Source organism: Anabrus simplex, chromosome 1 (assembly GCF_040414725.1).
Source record: "Anabrus simplex isolate iqAnaSimp1 chromosome 1, ASM4041472v1, whole genome shotgun sequence".
Classification (NCBI taxonomy): Eukaryota; Metazoa; Arthropoda; class Insecta; order Orthoptera; family Tettigoniidae; genus Anabrus; species Anabrus simplex.
Window position 1 is genome coordinate 188,311,049 of NC_090265.1, and position 25,101 is coordinate 188,336,149.

At 39.5% G+C, this 25,101-nt stretch overlaps 1 protein-coding gene across 2 annotated transcripts in view; it reads left to right on the forward strand.

The window, feature by feature from the left end:
* The window catches only part of LOC136863836 (tubulin epsilon chain), a 168,447-nt gene that overhangs the window by 87,834 nt on the left and 55,512 nt on the right, over positions 1-25,101 (forward strand). For both annotated transcript variants that reach the window (XM_067140174.2, XM_067140180.2), the window contains 2 exons: positions 5,975-6,090; positions 15,332-15,481. In XM_067140174.2, coding sequence (XP_066996275.2) covers positions 5,975-6,090; positions 15,332-15,481 — 266 coding nt within the window. The remainder of the gene's footprint in view (positions 1-5,974; positions 6,091-15,331; positions 15,482-25,101) is intronic.

Here is a 25,101-nt window from a genome sequence, read left to right on the forward strand (position 1 = left end):
CTTTCGGCGAGCAGGGTGTCAGGGAACTATACCAGATGTAACCTTTGCTTCTGAAGACATTGCGTCTAGGATAACTGAATGGCGAGTAATTGAAGAATATACTGGAAGCGATCATCAGTATATCACTTTTCATGTACTTCAAGAGACTCCGCATCTAAGGATTACCACACGCAAGCCAGAAAGATGGAACATAGCCACTATGGATAGAGAAAAAGTTCATGAAGTAATACAGAATGGAATGGACTGTATTTCGGATACATGTCACGGAGGCAAAAGAAGCATAATTGCTAATAAATGCGTGGAACACACCATGAGACTCCTTCAGCAAGCATGTGATGCATCAGTGACAAGAATCAAACAACGGAGAGGCAAGCGTCCAGCATATTGGTGGAATGAAGAAATTGCTGAGCTGAGGAAACAATGCCTGCGACTCAGACGAAGGACACAAAGAGCACGACATAACGATGAAGCTCTCTCAGTAGAGTATAAGACTATGAAGAAAAGACTGCGAAATACAGTTAAAAAGAGTAAAGCTGACAAGTGGTGGGAAATGTCTAAGGAATTGGATGAAAATCCATGGGGATTAGGGTGTAAAATTGTTATGAAGAAATTCGGGATGTTACCAAGCCCTATCATGGATCCACGCACCATGGAAGAAATAGTACACACACTATTCCCTGATCATGCAGAGAGGATTGATGTTGAGGCCGAGAAAGAACTAGATAATGTACCACCTTTTGCAACTGAAGAATTGATAACAACAATTAATTCCCTTCGAAATAAGAAAACACCTGGACTAGATGGTATTCCAGCAGAAGTACTGAAGGTGGCAGTTGAATTATGTCCTCAACTTCTGTTGAGAATGTATAATCATGGTTTGGAAGTGGGAATTTTCAGCTTTCGTTGGAAGATAGCTAGATTGGTTCTGATCAGTAAAGGGAAAACTGGGGGTTACAGACCTCTATGTATGCTGGACACCGTTGGGAAAGGTTTAGAGAAGCTGTTACAACCGAGAATACTAGCGGCAGTCTGATTAGCTGGCGACTTATCTGACCAACAACATGGATTTTGCAGAGGTCACTCAATGCTAGATGCTGTGAAGGAAGTGGTGAAGACAGCAAAACGAGCTCAAATGGGTAATCATTATTCTAAAAAGCTGACACTTCTTGTGACTCTAGATGTTAAAAATGCTTTCAACTCAGCAAGATGGAGTGATATTTTGGAAGCTCTACAAGGAACTTTCAAGCTACCAGAATATCTCATGTATATACTGCAAGACTATTTGAAAGACCGTACATTGTTATATGACACGGAAGATGGTCAGAGAAGAAAACAGCTCACAGCTGGGGCAGCGCAAGGCTCAATTCTTGGAGCACACCTTTGGAATATCATGTATGATGGTTTGTTACGGCTGGAGATGCCAGAAGATGTAAAACTTGTGGGTTATGCTGATGATGTGGCTGCTGTGATAGTAACCCGTAACCTAGAGCTGGCTCAATTGAAATTGAATAAGGTGATGCGACGTGTCAAAGAATGGATGATAAATCACAAGTTAGAACTTGCAGATCATAAAACGGAAATTGTCCTCCTGACGAGGAAAAGGATTAATACTGTTGTACCGACGCAGATCTGGCAGATAGCCATCGAAACAACTAGGAGCACAAAATATCTTGGTGTAACACTTGATACTAAGCTTACATATTGGGACCACATCCAACGGTTAACAGATAAGGCAGCGAAAACCATGACTGCACTTAGTAGACTCATGGGAAATATCAAGGGGCCGAAATCTAGTAAAAGGGGGCTTCTCATGTCGACTGTTCAATCGATACTGCTATACGGTTTGGAAATTTGGGCTGAATCGTTAAAAATTCTGAAATATCGGACAAGAATTGCGGCTGTACAACGGAGAGCAGCTTTACGAATTGCTTGTGCATATCGCACAGTATCAGAACCTGCAATTCTAGTAGTAGCAGCAGTAGCTCCTATTGACTTGTTGGCCTTCGAAAGACAAGAAATTTGGATCACACAAGAAGAGCTAGGGAGGAAAAGGGCAAAGGCTTTGGCTCTTAGTCGCAGAATGCAACGATGGCAAACAAGATGGGAAGATGACTCTAGAGGGAAATGGATGAAAAGACTGATACCTTCTCTGGGCGTATGGGTTGGCTGAAATCATGGTGAAGTGAACTACTATCTCACACAGTTCTTGACAGGTCATGGATACTTCCGAAAATTTCTTCATAGGCTAGGACTAGCAACCAGTCCGGTGTGCATATACTGCGGTGATATCGATGACGTATTACATACTTTCTTTGTGTGTGTTCATTGGCTGCCACAAAGAAGATGCTTAGAAGTTATGCAGGGAGAACTGACGCCAGGAAGGATCGTATATAAGTAATAATAATAACAACGTAAACGTTTCCACCTTTTCAATACTAAAATATATTCACAAAATTATAAATTACACGGTACTAGTTTCGACCCATCTAGGGGTCATCATCAGCCGTATTGCTCCAATAGTGTCTTCTCTTCATTTGCTCGTCTCGGTTTAGCCCGTTCGTCAATGTTTTCTTGCGGAAGCGATCTCTGTTAAGGGCGTCTTCAGCTGAGATGTGTAGCATTTGCAGGTCTTCTTTGGTATTTCTAAACCAGGGTATTGTGGTTTTGGAGTTTGAATTAAAAAGTGAAAGATCTCTTTAGTTAACTTTCTTCCGTCCATTATTTTCAGATGACCGTAAAATCATGCCCGTCTTTTTCAGACTGTGTTGGTAATTTTCTTTATTTTGCTAAAGACTTCCTCATTGGATCTCTTTTGATGGATTCCATTTGTGTACTTTGATCCCAAGATTCCTCTCACAATTTTGCGCTGTTTTTTGTCCAGTTCTTCAAGGAGTCCTTTGTTGGCATTTAAAGACAGGGTTTTGGCTGCATATAGAACTACTGGCTTCAGAACTGTTACATACGTATGTTGGTGTTTTGGGAAAGGCATTTTTTGTTGTAGATTGTGTTTAATGTTTGGTGGGCTATTTCCAGTTTGCATACTCACTCCTGAAGTGCTTCTTTGTCCAGTCCATTTTTCATGATTGTCTCACCCAGGTATTTGAATTTGTCTACTTGGGTGATGTCCCTGTACAGTATTTTGTATGGAGTTTTGGTGGGGCCTCTTTGATGTTAGTCATTACTTCTGTTTTCTCAAACGATATCTCCAGACCAGTTTGTTCGGCAATTTCCTTTAAAATTTCAACTTGAGCTCTAGCAGTTTCTACATCGTTTGAGAGAACAGCAATATCATCGGCAGATGCTAAGCAGTCTGTTGTGATCCCCTTGGATTTGGTTCCTATTCTTAGTGGACTGTAGTTGGTTTTCGGTAATCTCACCCGCCAGGTTCTGATGATCTTTTCAAGAGCGCAGTTGAAGAGTATCGAGGATAGCCCATCACCTTGTCAGACTCCTGTTTTGATGTCAAAGGTATGCGAGAGACATCCGTGGAACTTCACCTTGGATTCAGTATCGGTCAGGGTGGCTCTAATTAATTCCAACAGTTTCAAATCAAAATCATTTAAGATGTTTAGCAGAACTTCCCAGTCAATGGAGTCATACGCTTTTTTGAAGTCCACAAAGACAGGCACATACTGCTTGGACCTTAATGTACAATATGTGATGATCGTTTTGAGATTTTGGATCTGTTCGGCTGTTGAGCGACTTTTTCTGAACCCTCCTTGGTATTCACCTATTTGATGTTCAACTTGTGCTTCCAAACGCTCCAGGATGGCAAGTGATAGAATTTTGTAAGTCATGGGTAGCAAAGATATTTGTTGATGTTCTGCATGCTGCCTTTTTTTGTGTATTTTCCAATCTTCGGGTAGGGTCTCCTTGCTCCAAATTTCTTCTATTTGCTTTTGCAAGATATCAAGTGATTCCTCTGGGGCATATTTCCATAGTTCCGCTACTACTGAGTCTTCCCCCCGGTGCTTTGTTATTTTTGAGACGGGGAATGTGGCGCTTGATTTCATCTCTGTCGGGTGGTCTGGAATCTGGATACCTGAGTAAGGGTTCCTTTGTCTGAATGGGGCTTTGCGGTTTAGAGCAATTAAGTAAATTCTTGAAGTAGTCTGCCAGAATGCTGCACTTTTCTTCCTTTGACGTCGCCAGTGTGCCGTCCTTTCGCTCAAAGCATAGGGATGCTGGTTTATAGCCAGTGAGTTTGCGTTTGAAGGCTCTGTAGTATTCTCTGTTTTCATTCTTCCTAAAGTTTTGTTCTATCTTTTCAATGAGAGATTTTTCAAATTTATGTTTCTCAGTTCTGAACACCCTAGGGCACATTAAGTTTTGTAGGTTTTCTGATTTCGTAGAGCAGTACTATTTCCACGCATTGAGCCTTTCTTTGAGGACTGATTCGCAGGTACCATTCCACCAGGCATGCTTTTTGCTTCTCTTGATTTCTGCAACATCTTTGGCGGCCTCAACAAGGAAACTTTTGGTGTTGTTAAAGTCAGAGTCATCTACAAACCTTCTCATTGAACTCCTCGACTCATTGTCGAAGTTTATCGCTGTCGAAGCGTGTGATCTGTTTGGTTGTCTTCATTGTGTTTGCAGGAATTGGTTTGAATTCAATCAGGGACATATAGTGATCTGAGGCACATTGATGTCTACCTTTACTTTGACATTCATAATCTCAGGGCTGTTTCTCCTGGAGATTGCAGCACGATCTATTTGGAACTTTCCGAGAGTTTGGACGAGAGAACGCCAAGTCATTTGCTTTCTGAGTAGGCGGTGAAAGTGGGTCAACATGACCTGCAGATTGTTATTTTCGCAAATGGGCACCAGTCTTTTGCCATTGGGATTGGTTCTTTTGTAAGCAGGGAAATTTCCTATAACTTTCTTGTACTTCTGTTCACTACCTAGTTGGGCATTGAAGTCTCCCAAAAGAAGCTTGACATGGTGTTTGGGAATTTTGTTTAATTTTTCATCCAGTAGGTCTCAGAAGATGCCTCCGTGGCTCAGGCGGCAGCGCATTGGCCTCTCACCGCTGGATATCATGGTTCAAATCCCGGTCACTCCATGTGAGATTTGTGCTGGACAAAGCAGAGGCGGGACAGGTTTTTCTCCGGGTACTCCAGTTTTCCCCGTCATCTTTCATTCCAGCAACACTCTCCATTCTCATTTCATAGCATCTATCAGTCATTAATAAAAATCATTTTGAGAGTGGCTACCCCATCGTACTAATAGTCAATATATGATTCATTCATTACAAGCGAGTTGGCCCTGCGGTTAGAGTCGCACAGTTGTGGGCTTGCATTCCGGAGATAGTGAGTGGGTTCAAATCCCACTGTTGGCAGCCCTAAAGAGGATTTTCTATGGTTTCTCATTTCCACACCAGGCAAATGCTGGGACTGTACCTTAATTAAGACCACGGCCAATTTGTTCCCACTCCTAGTCTTTTCCTATCCCATCTTTGCCATAAGACATATCTGTAAGAAACTATTTAAAGAAAAGAAACTTGGAAACCACAGAAAACTACCTTCAGGGTTGGCAACAGTGGGGTTGGAACTTACTATCTTCTGAATGCCATGAAATGAATGTATGACATTCCTGAGTGTCACCAGAATGCTATCTTCTTGTGGCTAAGATTATGAGTTCTACCTTAGCTGAGATCTGCAAGGTTTTTTGTTTTTGTTTTTTTGTAAAGTTGGGAGAAGTTCATGTTATACTATACTGTTTATATCAGCATGTACCAGAACCATGGTGAACCCAGTCAGAGTCCATTTGGTGAAATTATCTTGGCTTTCTAAAACTGTCTACATAGAGTTGTTATTGCCTTTGTTGTTACAACTCTACAGTAGTGGTAGTTGATAATATCAGCTAGTGGTCTGCAGTTTTCAGTGTGATAAACATTTTCACCAAAATTAATTATATTTGTCACTCTATTAAACAAATTAACTTTACTATATTTACTATTGCCTTCTCTTGCTAGGCTCTTCTTGATATCTGCAGTCGGCTGAGATCTGGACATGGTTCTTCAGATATGCCCAAGAAACCATTTGATGACATGAACACTGTTGTGGTGAATATGCTCCTTCATCTCACTAGGTATAAATTATATGATACAAACTTTATGTTAAATCTTCCAGCCTATTCATCATACCTGCAACCCCTAGATATACAAAATTAATATTACCTGGCATTAAGGGCCGGTTTCATCAACGTGGGTTAAACCTTAACCCCGAGTTACACAGTTTTAACTCTGAGTTTGACTGTTCATTCCGTTTCATCAATGAGGGTTATTTTTAACTCTAGGTTAAGACCGTAGTTAAGTTAACCCCACCTTTCACCTGGGTTAAACTGTTTATTCGAGGTTAAAAGCAATATGGCCACAGTAAATCATGCATTTGATGCAAAGTTGCTTTATTTAGAATTGTTAAACGGTGTTCCTAACAGAAATAGGCCTATAATAAGAAGGAAAGGCTTTGAAAATCTATCTGAGGAATAATTTCTGAAGAGATAGACTTCAAAAACCGTCGTCAGAAAATTCGTCGATGAAGTTCGCGAGAGGTTAGAATACACAGCTGATCGAAACAAACTTGGGCTTGCGAACTAAAAGAAACTACATTGACCGTAACAGTAGCAGTAGCGGTATTACACAATATTGTTGTGGAGACCCGAGATTAACTTCCTCCACAGGACTTGACTCTGCGTCAGTATCTCACAGGGAGGAGAAGGAACAGGAATGTTGGAATTGAGAATGACATCATTCTTCACATTGATAACGACAGCACTGCAGTGGCATATAGGAATGCAACTGCACACCACCACTTCAATAGTACAACACTTATGAACATTATACTGTGTATTACGTAGTGGTTATACAGAAATGCACTTTTAAATTAAACTGTATATTTACTTCCGTGTGTATTATTGCTGTGAAGGTGTGCCAACTTTCAAAACAACTCTTGGCACAGAGAAGCTAAAATTTTTATAGAACTGATTTAGTTGTTTCGTAGAACGCACTGTAACGTGGGTAATATTATTAAATTCCCCTGTTATTCTTTTCCATGTATCCTGCTTTTCTTTTAATTGTATACCGTCAATCTTCTTGCATTCTATAATACTTCGGTACTCGGTGGCTAATTCAATAAGTAATGATTTTTCTAAAGCAGAAAAATTCGTGCCACTATTTTTCTTCTGCACTTCTTCCATTTTTCGTTCAAGATCACGAAAGAATAATATCTACCATGGACCTGAGGAAGAAAACGAAATACAGCGCAAGAAATAAACAAAAGAACCACGCAAGAAGTGTGTTCATGATCTCTGATTTTTAGTCACTGCCTCCTTGATTATTAGGACAGCTGTTTCCTGTGAGGGTTAACGCGGTGTTAGTTAACCCTCTGCCGAAATAGCTTGGTGAAACGCGTGACTTGTAAGAATGAGTTAAAATATTAACCCTAAGTTAACAAACCCAGAGTTAGAGAATATTTAACCCACGTTGATGAAACCGGGCCTAAGTTTATCCTGAGCAAACATAATTATTAAGACATAACCTTTCAACAAGTCATGAAATAAAGTTCTTACTTTTTACAAGTTAAGCACATATCTCTTTGAGTTGTATATGTACAGATTTATTATTTTAAAAACAAAAAATCAACCTCCTGTATTAACAGGCTGCCATGAATGACAAGGTAATACAGATCACATGTGATGGAGTCTTTACAAAGGAATAAACATAGACATTACATCATTTTCAAAGTACCATACAATTGGGTCTGTGACAAAGCCTTTTGGGCTGTGTTCTCTGAAAGCTATCTCGTCGATACAACGAGAACTGCTGTCCATGGCCAATCCGTGAACTTCTTTGTGGATACTAAAAGCCTTCATCCTCAGTTCTTTGGCTACTTTGATGGTGGTTTGTTGTTTGAGACATCAGTCCATAGACTGGTTTGATGCAGCTCACCATGCCACCCTATCATGTGCTAACCTTTTCATTTCTACATAACTATTGCATCCTACATCTGCTCTAATCTGCTTGTCATATTCATACCTTGGTCTACCCCTACCATTCTTACCACCTACACTTCCTTCAAAAACCAACTGAACAAGTCCTGGGTGTCTTAAGATGTGTCCTATCATTCTATCTCTTCTTCTCGTCAAATTTAGCCAAATCAATCTCCTCTCGCCAATTCGATTCAGTATCTCTTCATTCGTGATTCGATGTATACATCTCACCTTCAGCATTCTTCTGTAACACCACATTTCAAAAGCTTCTATTCTCTTTCTTTCTGAGCTAGTTATCGTCCATGTTTCACTTCCATACAATGCCACGCTCCACACGAAAGTCTTCAAAAACATTCTAATTCCAATATCAATGTTTGAAGTGAGCAAATTTCTTTCTTAAGAAAGCTCTTCCTTGCTTTTGCTAGTCTGCATTTTATGTCCTCTTTACTTCTGCCATCGTTAGTTATTTTACTACCCAAGTAACAATATTCATCTACTTCCTTTAAGAGTTCATTTCCTAATCTAATATTTCCTACATCACCTGCCTTCGTTCGACTGCACTCCATTACTTTTGTTTTGGACTTATTTATTTTCATATTGTACTCCTTACCCAAGACTTCATCCATACCATTCAGCAACTTCTCGAGATCTTCTGCAGTCTCATTTAAAATAACAATATCATCGGCAAATCTCAAGGTTTTGATTTTCTCTCCTTGGACTGTGATTCCCTTTCCAAATTCCTCTTTGATTTCCTTTACTGCCTGTTCTATGTAAACATTGAAAAGGAGAGGGGACAAACTGCAGCCATGCCTCACTCCTTTCTGGATTGCTGCTTCTTTTTCAAAGCCCTCGATTCTTATCACTGCAGACTGATTTTTATACAAATTGTAGATAATTCTTCGTTCTCGGTATCTGACCCCTATCATTTTCAGAATCATAAATAGCTTAGTCCAATCAACATTATCGAATGCCTTTTCTAGATCTACGAATGCCATGTACATGGGCTTGTCCTTCTTGATTCGGTCCTCTAAGATCAGACGTAAAGTCAGGATTGCTTCACGTGTTCCTACATTTCTTCTGAAGCCAAATTGATCTTCTCCCAACTCAGCTTCAACTTGTTTTTCCATTCTTTTGTAAATAATAGTGTTAAAATTTTGCACGCATGAGATACTAAACTAATGGTGCGGTAGTTTTCACACCTGTCAGCACCGGCTTTCTTGGGAATAGGTATAACAACATTCTGCCGAAAATCGGATGGGACTTATCCTGTCTCATACCTTATGCACACTAAACGAAATAACCTTGCCATGCTGGTTTCTCCTAAGGCAGTCAGTAATTCACAGGGAATGTCATCAATTCCAGGTGCCTTGTTCCTATTTAGATCACTCACAGCTCTGTCAAACTCTGACCTCAAAATTGGGTCTCCCATTACATCAGCGTCAACAGCCTCTTCATGTTCCAGAACCAAATTATCTACATCTTTACCTTGATACAACTGTTGGATATGCTCCTGCCATCTTTCTGCTTTGTCTTCTTTCCCTAGAAGTGGCTTTCCATCTGAGCTCTTAATATTCATACACCTAGATTTCCTTTCTCCAAAGGTTTCCTTGATTTTCCTGTATGCAGCATCTACCTTTCCCAGGACCATACAGCCTTCAACATCCTTGCACTTCTCCTTCAGCCATTCTTCCTTAGCTACCTTGCACTTTCTATCCACTTAATTCTTTAATCGCCTGTATTCTTTTCTGCCCTCTTCATTTCTAGCATTCTTGTATTTTCGTCGTTCATCAATCAGGTCTAGTATCTCCTGAGTTATCCACTAATTCTTAGTTGATCTTTCCTTCCTTCCTAACATTTCTTCAGCAGCCCTACTGACTTCATTTTTCATTACTCTCCATTCTTCCTCTATAGTGTTACCTTCAGCCTTTTCATTTAGTCCTTGTGCAACATGTTCCTTGAAACAATCCCTCACACTATTTTCTTTCAACTTGTCTACATCCCATCTTTTTGCATTCTTTCCTTTCTTCAATTTCTTCAACTTCAGATGGCATTTCATGACCAACAAGTTGTGGTCAGAGTCCATGTCTGCTCCTGGGAAAGTTTTGCAATCCAACATCTGGTTTCTGAATCTCTGCCTAATCATAATGAAGTCTATTTGATACCTTCCAGTGTCTCCAGGTCTCGTCCACGTACAGAGCCGATGTTTGTGGTGTTTGAACCAAGTATTGGCAAGGACTAAATTATGATCAGTGCAGAATTCAACCAGCCGACTTCCTCTTTTGTTCCTTTGTCCCAATCCAAATTCTCCTACTGTACTACCTTCTCTTCCTTGGCCTACCACTGCATTCCAGTCTCCCATCACAATTAGATTCTCGTCACCTTTTACGTATTGGATTAAATCTTCTATCTCCTCATATATTCTTTCGATTTCTTCATCATCCGCTGAACTAGTAGGCATATAGACCTGCACTATTGTGGTGGGCATTGGTTTGGTGTCTATCTTGACGACAATAATTCTTCCACTATGCTGGTTGTAGTAGCTTACCTGCTGCCCTATTTTCTTATTCATTATTAAACCAACTCCTGCATTTCCCCTGTTTGATTTTGTGTTGATTATTCGGTAGTCGCCTGACCAAAAATCTTGTTCTTCCTGCCAACGTACTTCACTTATACCAACTACATCTAACTGTAGCCTATCCATCTCCCTTTTCAGATTCTCTAACCTACCACAACGATTCAAACTTCTAACATTCCGCGGTCCGACTCGCAGAATGTCAGTATCCATCTTCCTGATGATCGCCCCCTCTCATGTAGTCCCCACCCGGAGATCCGAATGGGAGATTAATTTACCTTCGGAATATTTTACCCGGGAGGAAGCCATCATCAGTACATCATTCATACAGAGAGAGCTGCATATCCTCGGGAGGTAGTTACGGCTGTAGTTTCCCGTTGCTTTAAGCTGTGTAGCAGTATCAATACAGCTAAGCCAGGTTGAGTATTATTACAAGGCCGTATCAGTCAATCATTTAGACTGCCACCCTTGCAACTACCGAAAGGCTGCTACCCCCCTTTCGATGAACCATTCGTTAGTCTGGTCTCTCAACAGATACCCATCCGATGTGGTTGCACCTGTGGCTCGGCTATCTGCATCATTGGGACATGCAAGCCTCCCCACCGTGGCAAGGTCACATGGTTCGCAGAGGAGGACTTTGATGGTTGCACGTAATAAATTTCATATTAGAGCCTGTATTGTCAAAGTATCAACTTGTGAAAATTTAAATTTATAATTACACCTTTACAATACTATAATTGTCTTTATTGAAAAGACTACATTAGACTATATTCATGATACATGTTTTGTCCTCTTATGGAACATCCTCAGTCACACATACAAACATTGAAATAAAGTGAGGACACGTTAAAATAAATAAATAAAAAGTTAGATGTTGTGACATGGCATGTTGGCATCTTGTCAATCTTGAATCATAAAATGGTGCAGCAGGAACATAATGGTCACCATTTTATGTACAATATGCATATAATTTTATTCGTATAGCCACTCATGTTGTTTTATAATTGGGCAGTTCTATGTTTATAACAACATTTTAATCTGTGTTTTAACTGGACTTCATGCTTCATATTATGTTCATGCTGCACAATTTTATAATTCAAGATTGACATTTACTTATTTTAACGTGTCCTCACCTTATTTTCAATGTTTGTATGTGTGACTGAGGATGTCTCATAAGAGGACGAAACATGTAGCATGAATATAGTCTAATGTAGTCTTTTCAATAAAGACAATTGCTGTATTGTAAAGGTGGAATCATAAATTTAAATTTTCACTAGTTAATTTGATGGTATTGAGTGTTTTGCAGAAGCTCTCTGTGTTTGCTAGATCCTAGGACATGAGCAACAGTTTCCTCTCCACAGCAGCACCGACAGAGGTTGTTGTCCAGGAATCTGCTGGGCGCAGAGCGCACTGTAGAAACGTTTGTCGTTATTTTTATCGCCTCTCGCCACTTGTTATTAGACTGGCTGATTTGATTTCTGACTGAAGAATTTTCTGGTGTATACTCTTTGTATAGTTCTATTCCAAGCCCTCTTTGAGTTAGTGAATACCAAGAGGAGAATTCACAATCTCTTAATTCTTGCCGAACTTTTTTAGTATTGTACAGACCATTCCGGGCATTTATGTTTTTTCAAATATTGATTTCCGAAACGTTGAAAAATTTCAAACATTCCTTACTTTCCATATGGGAATTATCGAGATGTGAGCTAATTAATTATTGCTCTTAAGGAGTATGTTATACCCATGAGGCATGGCCTGACACAGATGTAAGACCAGATTCCTGGGTAGATGCAGGGTCTCAGGAAGTTGACTGTCACTCATCTACCATCAACGTGCAGTTTCAGACTAGAAGTTCCCAGTTGCACCCACAACCTGCTTCCATAATTCTTATCCCGTTGCTATGGGACTTTTAAAAGGAATGGTAGGTGCGAATTCCATGGACGTGATTTTGCTGAAGGTGGATCAGAGTTTGCCAGAAACTGACCCACACACTATGATTTCGGTGCCTTACACTGTGGCACATGTAGCATGAGACATGCAGGATCAGGCAGCAAAACTGCAAGGGACTACTGCAGACTTGAGCATTTTAAAGAGTTGCAACTTTATAGCCAGTCCATCTGGCATTAGCCTCTTCCATCTATACAACCATTGGGAGCCAGAACAATGGTAGTAGTTCCTCCTCACCAGCTTAGTCATTGGGCATTTCTAAAATCTTCTGTCTCGCTCACAGTACTGAAGTTCATCTTCTCCGTTAAGTCAGCCGTTGAGGTCTTCACCATACCCTGGCAAGGGGCCTATGCAAGGTACTACCGCCTGGGCCAGGTGGACCAAGGTTTTTTAACAAGATGTTACTCCTCCGCCTCCTCCTTGTGAAATGGTGCCTTGGACTTGGCACAAGTTTATTGAAGTTTACTGTATAATAAATAATAACTGCACTAATCAGAGAGAAAATTATGAAAGCTGGTTATGATTATTTGGACTTTGCAGCAAGCAGAAATTGGATACAATTCCAAACACCAGCTACACACAGGAAATAATTGGAATGAGACACAAGAATGAACCAAAGCAGTGATAGGCTGATAACATTACAGATCGACGTGATGAACATAAACTTACAGGCCAACATGGCTATCATCTGAATCAAATGGAGACAGCATACACTGCCACTAGATAACACAAATGCTAATCAACAAGAAGGAGATAGAAAGAATTATGGAACAGATACATAAAAAGGAAGGTTAGAGAAATAATGTACTTTGCATTTTCACATCTGTTATGATATTTGCATCTGAGACATGGCCAAGACAAAGATACTGGCATTATAAGTTAAATTTCTGAGAAGTATGATATAGAAGACTGGGAGAGTAAAATAAAGATGTAAAGAATTGAAGACAAAAAATTTGTGTGAGAGGGAGAAAATTCACGTAGTTATCACCTTGCATTCGGGAGATAGTACGTTCGAACTACTGTCGGCAACCCTGAAGAAAACTTTGTGATTTCCCATTTACATAATAAAGAAATGCTGGGGCTGTACCTTAATTAAGGCCAGGATTGCTTCCTTCCCACTCTTAGCCATTTCATGTATCATCGTCACCATAAGACCTATCTGTGTGGGTGCGACATAAAAAAATGAGAGAAAAATAGACTGTATTGGCTTAGACATATTTGGGTGGATGATGAAAATGAAATGGCAAAACTAATCATGAAAATGTGAAGAAATGGAAATATAAGCTCAGAAAGAACTGGATTACAGTGGATTGACCTAGTTAAAAAGTAGTGGTGGTGGTTGTTTCGGTATCTGTTTTCAGAATTTGTGCTTAACCATTATACACTTTTTTTTACATCTTACACTGTTTTTAGTTTATTCTTATGTGTTTTCATACTCTATTTTATAGTGTGTCCAGTACGTTCTGGAATTTCACATTGATTATGGCTTATATTTAACGTACACTCTGTTCTTGCGAACATATAATTAATAGCATACTCTGTTCTTTTTAACATAAAATTAAAATAATCTCTGTGCTGGCTTTCTGAGCTCAAGTTGGCAGGTTCAATCCTGGGTCAGTCCGGTGGTAATTGAAGGTGCTCAAATACGCCAGCCTTGTGTCGGTAGATTTACTGGCACGTAAAAGGAACTTCTGCAGGACAAAATCCCAGCACCTCTGCGTCTCCAAAAACCATATAAGTAGTTAGTGGGACGCAAAAGCAATAACATTATTATTGACAGATAAAGAGAATAATCCCATAGCATGTAATTTTGTTTTATCCTTATTTTCCTATTGGCCTAGTTCTCGGAAGGAAAGCACTGAGAAAGTTGACTGCATGCTATGGGTCCTGTAGTTGTATGTTTTTATTTATGTGGTGGGTTTGAATCTCATCATTGGCAGCCTTGAAGGTAGTTTCCTGTGTTTTCCCATTTTCATACTAGGCAAATGCCATGGTTTTACCTTAATTATGGTTGCTTTCCTAATCCTTGCTTATTTCCAACTCAGCCTTGCGATTGGTATATAGCTGTCAGCTTGCATTCATGAGATGGGTGGTTGGATCCCCACTGTTGGCAGCCATGAAGATGGTTTCCCATTTTTAAATCAGGCCATGCTGGGGCTGTATCTTAATTAAGGCCACGGTCACTTCCTTCCCACTCCCAGCCTTTATCTATCCCATTGTCACCATAAGATCTATCTATCGGTGCAACATGAAGGAAATTGAAAAAAAAATTTTAAAATAAGATAAGCTACAGTTTAATGGTCTCATTTTCATCCAGGATTATAATGGGCTGGCCGTGCATGCTAACACTCTGTAGCTATGAAGCCAAGCTCTGCATTCCAGAGATGAGTGGGTTTGAACTCTGCCGTCGGCTGTCCTGAGAATGGTTTTCTGTGGATTCCCATTTCCACTTCCATGCAAGTGCCTGGACAGTTACTATTCATAGGACACAGGCGATTCCTTCCACCTCTTTACCAAATTTTATTCACCATAATTCATTACCTCTTCATTAGCTCCTCAACTGAGGTTGGCTTGGAAGAGTACTGAACCGTAAAAGCATGCCATATCGTTTCATCTTGCCTCATTCTCAACCCCGTATCAGGATATGGGACTAAGGGTTAGACATGGGCATACTATATAACGTGCCGAGAAGGAACTGACTACTCCATTTAGTGGCTTGTTCTATATACCTCTTTAATACTGCATTGAGTTTTTGGGGCTTGTCTTTGAACATATAACAGTACAATGGTGCAATTTTCACTGTATATCTCTTCCTTATTCCAGTGGCTCACGCTTTCCCGGAACTTTGAATGTAGATATGAATGAGGTTGCTACTAACTTGGTACCATTTCCGGGCCTACAGTATATATCCAGCAGCCTCAGTCCACTCAGCAGTGCAGCCATGCTATCTCTTCCACCAGGACGTAGCATGAAGTATGTACTTTTTACTGTGTATTGATTTTTAGGATGTAGTTTTCTGTTTCTAAATAAAGAGCAGCTCCTTTGCCTTTACATATTTTAACAATAATGAACTCTAATATCTTTACAAATTGAAAGTAAAATATTCTTAAGATAGCCTTTTGTAAATTTTAACCTGTTTCAAGTTCGAATTTAGTACCAAATTGATGCAAAGAATTTTATGGAATATTACATAATAAAAAATATTTTGAGTGTTGTTGGTATTTTTCTGTGAATTGGTGTGCTAACCTTAGTTATGCATAGTCCTAGTAAATGTTTCTACTCTAACACTTTGATGATGATGATGATGATGATGATGATGATGATGATGATGATGCTTGTTTATAGGGGTCGAACATCTAGGTCATCGGCATGGGACTGTTACAGTGGATTGTATAGCCACCAGAATTTTATTGGTTTTATGTTATCATTTTCATTTTATCATACCTACGTGATCTTGTTTTTATATAAATTCATCAGAACGGCGCAATAAAACATTTTCAGTAGTACATCGATCACAGACCATACAATCAGCAGAACGCAACTCTGTTATTCTTTTGAAGCAAACATATTAGAGACTGTAATCCAAAGAGTTTAAATGCAAAAATAAAACAGTTCTGATAAATTTCCAATATCTTTGAAATTACAGTAGAAGTCCACTATAGTGAGAATTCCTAACAGCAAAAAATTTACTTGCTCTAGCAGACTGTCATTATGTCTAATTTTTTGTAAAATTTGGGAAAACCACTATACACATTGAAATCGGTATGAAACGGCAATCAGTTTGTTCAAAACTTAAGTTTTTGTGGATGATGCTCACACTATGGCTTACCTGTTTGTTATTTTTCAAAATCCGATACTACATGAAAGTGTATGTTTCATTTCATCCCAGGCGACCCTGAATGCAATATGATCCCCACTTTTTCCTTCAAAAAATTTTAATCAGGCTTAAAAAGTACTTTGTAATATCATATGAATGCCTTTCTTGTACAGTACGCATTTTTTGACTATATATGTCTTCACACCAACGCCAAACACTGGCTTTAGTTATGCTGTATTCTTTTGCAGCTGCATAATTATTCTTTATTTTCGTGAGTTTAATAACCATGAAATTAAAATGGGCATCATATTATCGAAAGAACCCGCTGAAAATTTGCTGGCAATATCTATTTCACACGTCTCTACAATACGATGATCCATTAGGAAAATATTCTTGCTGTCCATAAAACTGTTACTTTCATCGCCATAAGACCTATCTGTCTCGGTGCGACGTAAAGCAACTAGCAAAAAAAAAAACCTGTTATTTTAAATCAGTGTCAGCTAAAACTGGTCGTTACATGCACGTCTCGCTTGCCGGGTTCGGCCAACTTCAGTGGATAGTGAGAATTCATAACAGCGAAAAATTTACTGTTGTTATGTCCGATTTTTTGTAAAAGTCAGGAAAACCCATTGAAATTGGTATGAAGTGGCAATCAGTTTGTTCAAAACTTATGTTTTTGCAGATGATACCCACACTACGGCTTACTTGTTTGTTATTTTACGAAATCTGATACTACATATAGGCTTAATCACAGGCATTGAACGTCATTAAGCGAGTTTACTGTGCTATGGTATGGCCATTCTGCCCATGCGTTTTTTGAGCACATACCTCACAATTCCATCTTTGACTTCTTTAAAGCATACTTGTTACAGGTCACTGAATGCACTTTTTGTATAGTATGCATTTTTTTAGCTATCTTTGTCTTCACACTAACGCCGAATATTGGTTTTAGTTAGGCCTACTCCATATTTTCTTGCAGCTGCACAATAATTTCTCCGGCAATACCCGTTCCACGTATCTTTTTACAATACGACGATCCATCACGAAAATATCTCTGCTGTCTATAAAACTTAATTTTACTAAGCGTCATGTACAGTAGACGCATATTAACTCTGCCACTGAGCCGCGGCCTTTCTAAAAATTCGAGGGCTTGCATCTTTTGATGCCATTCTGCAGATTTGAGAAACTTTTTTGTAGAATCTAATAGAACGTCATTCTCTCTTCAATATTTCCTGAGATCCAGTGACGTTACACAGAGGCACTGTAAAACCGGTTGCCGTGGCTAGTGATGTATAATAAAGAGGTGGTCATTGATTGTCAGCAAGTTTTGTGTGCGTGCACGGGAGGGGGTGAAAAGAAGCAGCATGGTTACCGCGGTAGTTGCCAGTGGTATTCGTTACTGTTAGGCCGCGAATGCAAGACGACCCTTGATTTTTCACATGAGATTCTGTGAAATAAACATCATCTTGGGTTAGGAGAAATACGTTATCACTCCAGAGGCTTCTGTGGCAAACATTTCAGTTTTCTTCTTCAAACGGCATCAGCTAACGTAACCGTATATGTATCATAAAAACATTTCAAACGCATGTAGAGAAATGATAACCTCCCCACCGAGCTCGATAGCTGCAGTCGCTTAAGTGCGGCCAGTATCCAGTATTCGGGAGATAGTGGGTTCAAACCCCACTGTCGGCAGCCCTGAAGATGGTTTCCGGTGGTTTCCCATTTTCACGCCAGGCAAATGCTGGGGCTGTACCTTAATTAAGGCCATGGCCGCATCCTTCCCAGTCCTAGCCCTTTCCTGCCCCATCGTCGCCATAAGACCTATGTGTGTCGGTGTGACGTACAGCCAATAGATAACCTCCTCACTAAATATTTACATGGGAATAGCCTTTCCAAAATTTAATTAGACACGAGAAAATATAAACTATCCTCTGAAATCAGTGATTTCAGTGTATAACATTAAAATTAAGAGATCATTTACTTCAGCCTTTATTTTTAAGGATTTAACAACTACTTTTGGCCACATTATTTATGCATTTATTACGAAAACATGTTATCCTCTTTCATTTCATATTTTTTATAGAGTACAGCAGTCGATGGGTAATACTAATCAACTCCATCACCTTCGAATGTCGACGAGAATGCTCACAAATGCACATAGTGAAAAAACTATACTGTACCGAAGATGATTGATGGCATTTTGTGGCAATCTTCAGTTTTCTTATTGAAACAGCGTCACCTATCCTAACTTAATTGTAACTATATGTATGATGAAAACTTATTTCCATTGCTAGTAGAAAAATGATTCTGGAGGATGTTACCACATAAGACCTTCGTACACTCTTCTGAAGAAAGTGCCCCAGGAAGAAAAATGTCAAAAGACAGATTGACATTCATGCCTTGTGCAAATTCCACTGGCACACACAAACTTCCGTTACTGGTTGTAGGAAAAGTCAAGCATCTGAGGGCATTTCAAAACGTCTCTCACTTACCAGTCACCTATAAAAACCAAACCAAAGGATGGGTTACCCAAGATGTTTTTAGCGAATGGTTCAAGCAAGATTTTATACCGGCTGTAAAAAGATTTTCAGAAGACCACAATTTACCTCCTAAAGCTTTGCTACTTCTGGATAATGCTCCTGGACACCCTAAAGAAGAGGATCTACATGCCGAAAACAGGCAAATTCAAGTCCTTTACAGCCGCCAAACACGACACCACTGTTGCAGCCCATGGACCAAAATGTAATCCAGCAAATAAAAGTTAATTACCAAAAATTGCTCCTTTCTGATATAATAAAACAAACTGATGGAGTAATATATTTTTTGAAAAAAAAAAAAAAAAAAAAAAAAAAAAAAAAAAAAAAAAAAAAAAAAAAAAAAAAAAAAAAAACAAACATTAGAGACGTCGTTTTCAATCTAGCTCACAGCAGGAACAAAGTTAAGAGTGACACTATCCAGTGTTCGTAGAAAAAGGTTAGGCCAGCGCACCCTGCTTTCAATTCTGAAAACCTGGTTGACTTTTCTGAAGATGATAACTCTTCTTTACAATTGACTTCCCAATTTTTGCAAGAGTTTTCTAAAAATGTGAAGTGGATGTTAGCCTGAGTATTGAGGATATCACTGATTGGCTTCAAGGGACAAGCGAGGAAAATTTTCAATCCCTGTCTGACAAAGAAATCCTCAGCCAAATTCGATCCCCGGATGATGAATCTAATGATGACTTGGAGGTTTTGACGCAGCGAACTGTGATCAACAGCGACGCATTGAATGCTCTCAATGTCTGCACTCAATGGGGAGAAGAAAATGGCATCGCAAGTGATGATGTCCTGGTACTTAAACGGTTACAAAGAAACAAAAAACACTCAATGATTATTTTTCATAGGCGAAACCTGTGTAAGTATTATTTTTTCCAGAAATAGAAATGTACTGTATGTATCTGTAAAATTGTTTTATTGCTCCCGGTAATCCGGAATTTTTCAATAATCCGGCGGTTGCCTGGTCCCATATATGTTGGATTATCAAGATTGTACTGTAGTTGATCTAGGAACATTATCATATGCCTTTTCAAGGTCCATAAACACAATAATTAGGTCTTTTCCTCTTTCCCAGTGTTTCTCTGCCAACATCCTCAAAGCAAAAATCTGATGTGTTGTGCTTCTTCCAGCCCTAAAGCCTTGTTGTTCCTCTTCTAATATAGGCTCTAGTATATCCCTTACTCTGGTTTCAATGATCTTCTCCATAATTTTAAGGCAGTGTGATAAGAGGGTAATGCCTCTGTAATTTTCACTTTTCCTTCTACTCCCTTTCTTAAATATAGGAACTATCACCCCTTTTTGCCCAATCTTCAGGTATTTTGTTATCCTTCCATATTGTCCTGAGAACTCTATACAGCCACTGTATTCCTGGTGGACCAGCAGCTTTAATCATGTCAGCTGTAACTTCATCAGCTCCTGCTGACTTACCACTTCTCATCCTATGGAGATCTTGTTCTACTTCTGTCCATGTAATTGGAATATCTTCCTCTATAGTTTTCTGTCCTACATCCTCAACAGAGATCTTCATTATGACCATTTAGGAGCTTGTCAAAATACTGTCCCATTGTATCCCTGATATCTTTCATATTGCAAACTATATTCCCATCTGCTGTCTCCAGAGCTGTAATTGCTTCTTTATCTGATCTTTTACTTTTTACTATTCCATATATCATTTTCATATTCCCTTTACTGTCTTCTTCCAGTTTAGTTGCAAATTCTTTCCAGCTTTTATCTTTTTCTTCTTGTACAATTCTCTTGACTTCCAACTTTCTATATCTATATTCTTTTGCCCTCTCTTCCAATTTATTGTTGTCTATTCAGTCGCTGTTGATTCTTCTGTCAGACTTAGTCACATCAAGAACTTTTTTGGCTTTATTCCTTTTCATTATGGCTTCTTTCACTTTATCATTCCACCAAGATGTTCTTTTCTCTCTAACTCTTCTGCTTGTTTGTCCACATATTTTATCTTAACTTCCAACCAGGCTTGCCTTAAAATCATTCCATTCTTCACCACCTTTCTCTGTGTCTGTTATTGGTATTTTATCTCTGATGTCCTCTTGAAACTGTTGCAGCAGTTGTTGTAGCAAAACAAGCCTTCCAAAATAAGAAATACTTATTGCTAAACAACCATCTCAGTTTGGAGACCAGAAAATCATTTCTCAAGACCTTTGTTTGGAGTGTGCTTCTGTATGGGTGCAAAAGCTGGATATTAGGGAAACAGGGAGAAACAAAACTGGAGAACGTGAGTGTGCTGAAATTTGGTTTTGAAGAAGAATTACAAAAACAACTTGGACAGATTAAAATAGAAAAAAGACTTTGTTTTAAAGAACGTAAAGGAGTATTGATGTTTATTAAATACGATAAAGAAGGGGAAAACAAAGTTCCTTGGACACGTACTGAGACATGACTCTCTTCTCCAAATAATCATTGAAGGTAAAGTACTGGGAAAGAGACCCAGGGGGACAACCGAGTATGTCATACATCAAGAACTCTCTCGGTGAACTGGCTTGTAGTTCATACAGCAACATGAAGAGGCTAGCAGAAAATCGTCATATGTGGCTACAGCAACAAGGTTTTGCCTTTAGTAGATGATGATGATGATGATGATGATGTCTCACCTGGAAAACAGTTGCAGTACATGGAGCAAAGAATCAGCTCTGTCCAAGATAATGTGCTTCCACATCCAGCTTGGAACGGGCTCTCGTTCAACTTGCCAGGTTAGACTGGTGACGCGTATTTATACGAATGTGAATTTGTTTTGGAAATTACAAGAAGTAGAATTGACGTCAGCAGCGCATCGGCCTCTCACCGCTGGATACCGTGGTTCAAATCCCGGTCACTCCATGTGAGATTTGTGGTAGACAAAGCGGAGACGGGACAGGTTTTCTCTGGGTACTGCGGTTTTCCAGCAACACTCTCCATTATCATTTCATAGCATTTATCAGTCATTCATGAATCACTTTGGGAGTGGTGACCCCATTGTAATAATAGAGTCAGGTGATTGACTAAGATAGCGACCAGTATGTGAAGAACAAGAGTGGAAGAAAGTAGTTTTAGAATGAAGTACTGGGGATATGCAAAGTAAGTCCAGAATATTTGTATCACAGTACAAGGAGAAATGTTAAAAATAGTTTATAAAAGATATATATAAAAAAGATGCTGAAGGCAGGGGTTTCCCATCAGTCATATGTTCCCCGTACCAGTGTAATTTCCATCCCACTCCCTCTGTACCCCCTTATGTGCCTTCAACTGATCAGCTGCTCGTCGCAGTCAGTCAGTCACCAGCAATACAAGGCGAGAACATGTTCTAAAGGGACCCAGCGGGGAAGCGGGCATTTAACATTCTCTAGCATCCTCACATAGTAACAATAGTCCGGCTCCATGGTTAAATTGTTAGCGTGCTGGCCTTTGGTCACAGGGTCCCAGATTGGATTCCCAGCAGGGTCAGGAATTTTAACCATAATTGGTTAATTCCCCTTGCACGGGGACTGGGTGTAGGTGCAGGTCGCCTGCGGGAGTCAAATCAAAAGACCTGCATCATGCCTCTCCGGAGGCCACACGCCATTGATTGATAGTAACAACACAGTTTTTTCACACTGAAACAATTTTTTTTTTAGACTCCCAATATCAAAATTAACAAGAAGCCACATTGGCAGGCTCCAGAGCATACGTCCATATTGCATTCCAACTCCAGTCAAGAGGAGTTTCTCCAGCGAGGTTAAAACGCCTTTTATTGTCAATATAAAAAACACAACCAGGCAGCTTATTGAAAAATTTTAACCACAAATCACTAATTTAAGGCAATAAAATAATACAAGAAAAAATATCAAGGCAAAGAAAAAGAAGACAGCATAGTGATATATTTTATAACGGTTAGCCTCTTCAATTTGCCAAAACTAACTTTGAGTAAATACATTTATAAACTTCCTGAAAGAGAAACCATATGGTAACAGATATTACAAAAAAAAAAAAAAAAAAAAGAACAACTAACATAGTGGCACACAAATGTTTTAAGAACTTTTAAAAATGTTATCACTTTATATTTTATGCTTGTCAATATCTTGTTAGATATAATTTATTCTTCATCAACATCATCATCATCATCATCATCATTTCTTCGCTCCAGTAAGCCAAAAGCAGTTGTTACGAGCCTCCTCCAGTTTGTCCGGTCCATCCACAGATGTTTTTCATATATGCAATGCCAGTTTTCATCTCTGATTTCAAGGTCCTTGAAAATCTGCTTCTCCCAAACATCACGAGGTCTTCCTCTTGGTCTCTTTCCAGGAACACTGCGGTCAAAGTATGTTTGAAGCGTCCTATGGGAATCTGTTCTTTTCATGTGACCATATCATTGCAACCTCCTCACTTCGAGGCTCTCCAGCAAGCTTCTTGCTTATCCAAGCTGTTGTGGGATATCTACATTCCTTATTTTATCCATTTTAGTTTTTTGTATACAAGAACGGATGAACTTCATTTCTGTTGCCTGAAGGCGACGCTTTGTTGATCCAGTAAGTGTTGCTGCTACCAGACCATACATACCATAGGCACCAGATACATTCTGTACAAGATGGTCTTGGAAATTAACGGAAATGTTTCATCCCAAAGTGTTTGACGTACAGCATGATAGAATGTGGAAGCTTTCTGTATTCTGTTGCTAACCTCTTGATGTATGGTATTGTCTGAGGAGAGAACACTACCTAAGTACTGGAAGTTGTCTATAATATCCATCTCCTCATCTCCAATTCTTAGATGAACAGTTGGAGAGTTTCTACTCATCACAAAGTCAACTGTCTTGGTGTTGCTGATTTTAAGACCTAAGATTGTAAAAGCTTCATGCCAGAAATCTAGTCTAGCTTGTATTTCCACTTCTGTCTCACCTCATACCATTGTATCATCAGCAAAAGCCAGGGCATTAATTGTTGGCTCCTTTCTTTTAACTGCTTTTAAAACTTCGTCCATTATGATTATGAAGAAGAGTGGTGAAAGACAACTTCCTATTAAATTATTATTAAATTCAATTATTAATTTATTCAACATCTTCATCATTTTACAGTTCCAGTTTCCCAGGTTCTGTTGGCGAGCCTCTTCCACTCTGTCTTATTCACACATGTTCTGTTGTTAATGACATCCTCCAGTGTCCTTCCCCGATCTGCAATGTTCATCTTTACGATATCCATCCAGTGGGCTCTTGGTCTTCCCACCATCCATTTTCCTGCCACTCGTCTCTCGAAGTAAACATAAGCTGTCTTGTTGGCTCTATCCTCATTACATGCCCAAACCACGTCAATCTGGACTTGCTGACCCGATCTAATAATGATGTCTCAATCCCAGCTTCCTATCTAACCATGTTATTCCTCAACTTGTCCAGTTTTGTTTTTTGAATTGTGGACCTCAGGAACTTCATCTCAAATGCCTGCAACTTTGACGAGTCCTCAGTGAGGGTGCAGGTTTCTATACCAAGGTTAAGATTGGTATGAAGTACTGTACTGATTGCTCATCGCCAGCTTTGATTTTATTGGTACTTCAGGATCCCAGAAGAGTGTTCATACTTGCTGGTAAAAGTGAGGGTTAATTAATTAAATTAAATTTGGAACAGGCTGAAGGTGTCCCATAAAGAGGGACGAAACTTGACTAATTAAGTGTTTTCTCCTTGATGAGGCAAAAAATAATGAATGTTTTGAAAAGTGGGAACTCTCTCTCAATTATAATTGAATATCGTCAATATGGATTTTTGACAATCAGCATCATCATCATCATCATCATCATCTGCAGTTTCCAGCTGTTGGTTGGGTCTGCTTGGAACATAAGCCTCTCCATCTCCTCTTGTCTTCCCACCACTTCTCCCTAGTCACTCTTGCCCAGTCCTCTCCTCTTTTCTGTACACTCTCTTCCACTCCTTTTATCCACCTGTCTCGACCGGGCGTTCGAACCCCACTATTGGCAGCCCTGAAGATGGTTTTCCATGGTTTCCCATTTTCACACCAGGCAAATGCTGGGGCTGTACCTTAATTAAGGCCAAGGCTGCTTCCTTCCCATTCCTAAGGCTTTCTTGTCCCATCGTCGCCATAAGACCTATCTGTGTCGGTGCGACGTAAAGCAACTAGCAAAAAAAATTCACCTGTCTCTTGGTCTTCCTCTTAGCCATTTACCCGTAATCTCCATTTCGTGCATCCTCCTCAGTATCCTTTCCTCTGTCATTCTCTTCATGTGTCCGTACCATCTAAGTCTAGATGCCTCTATCC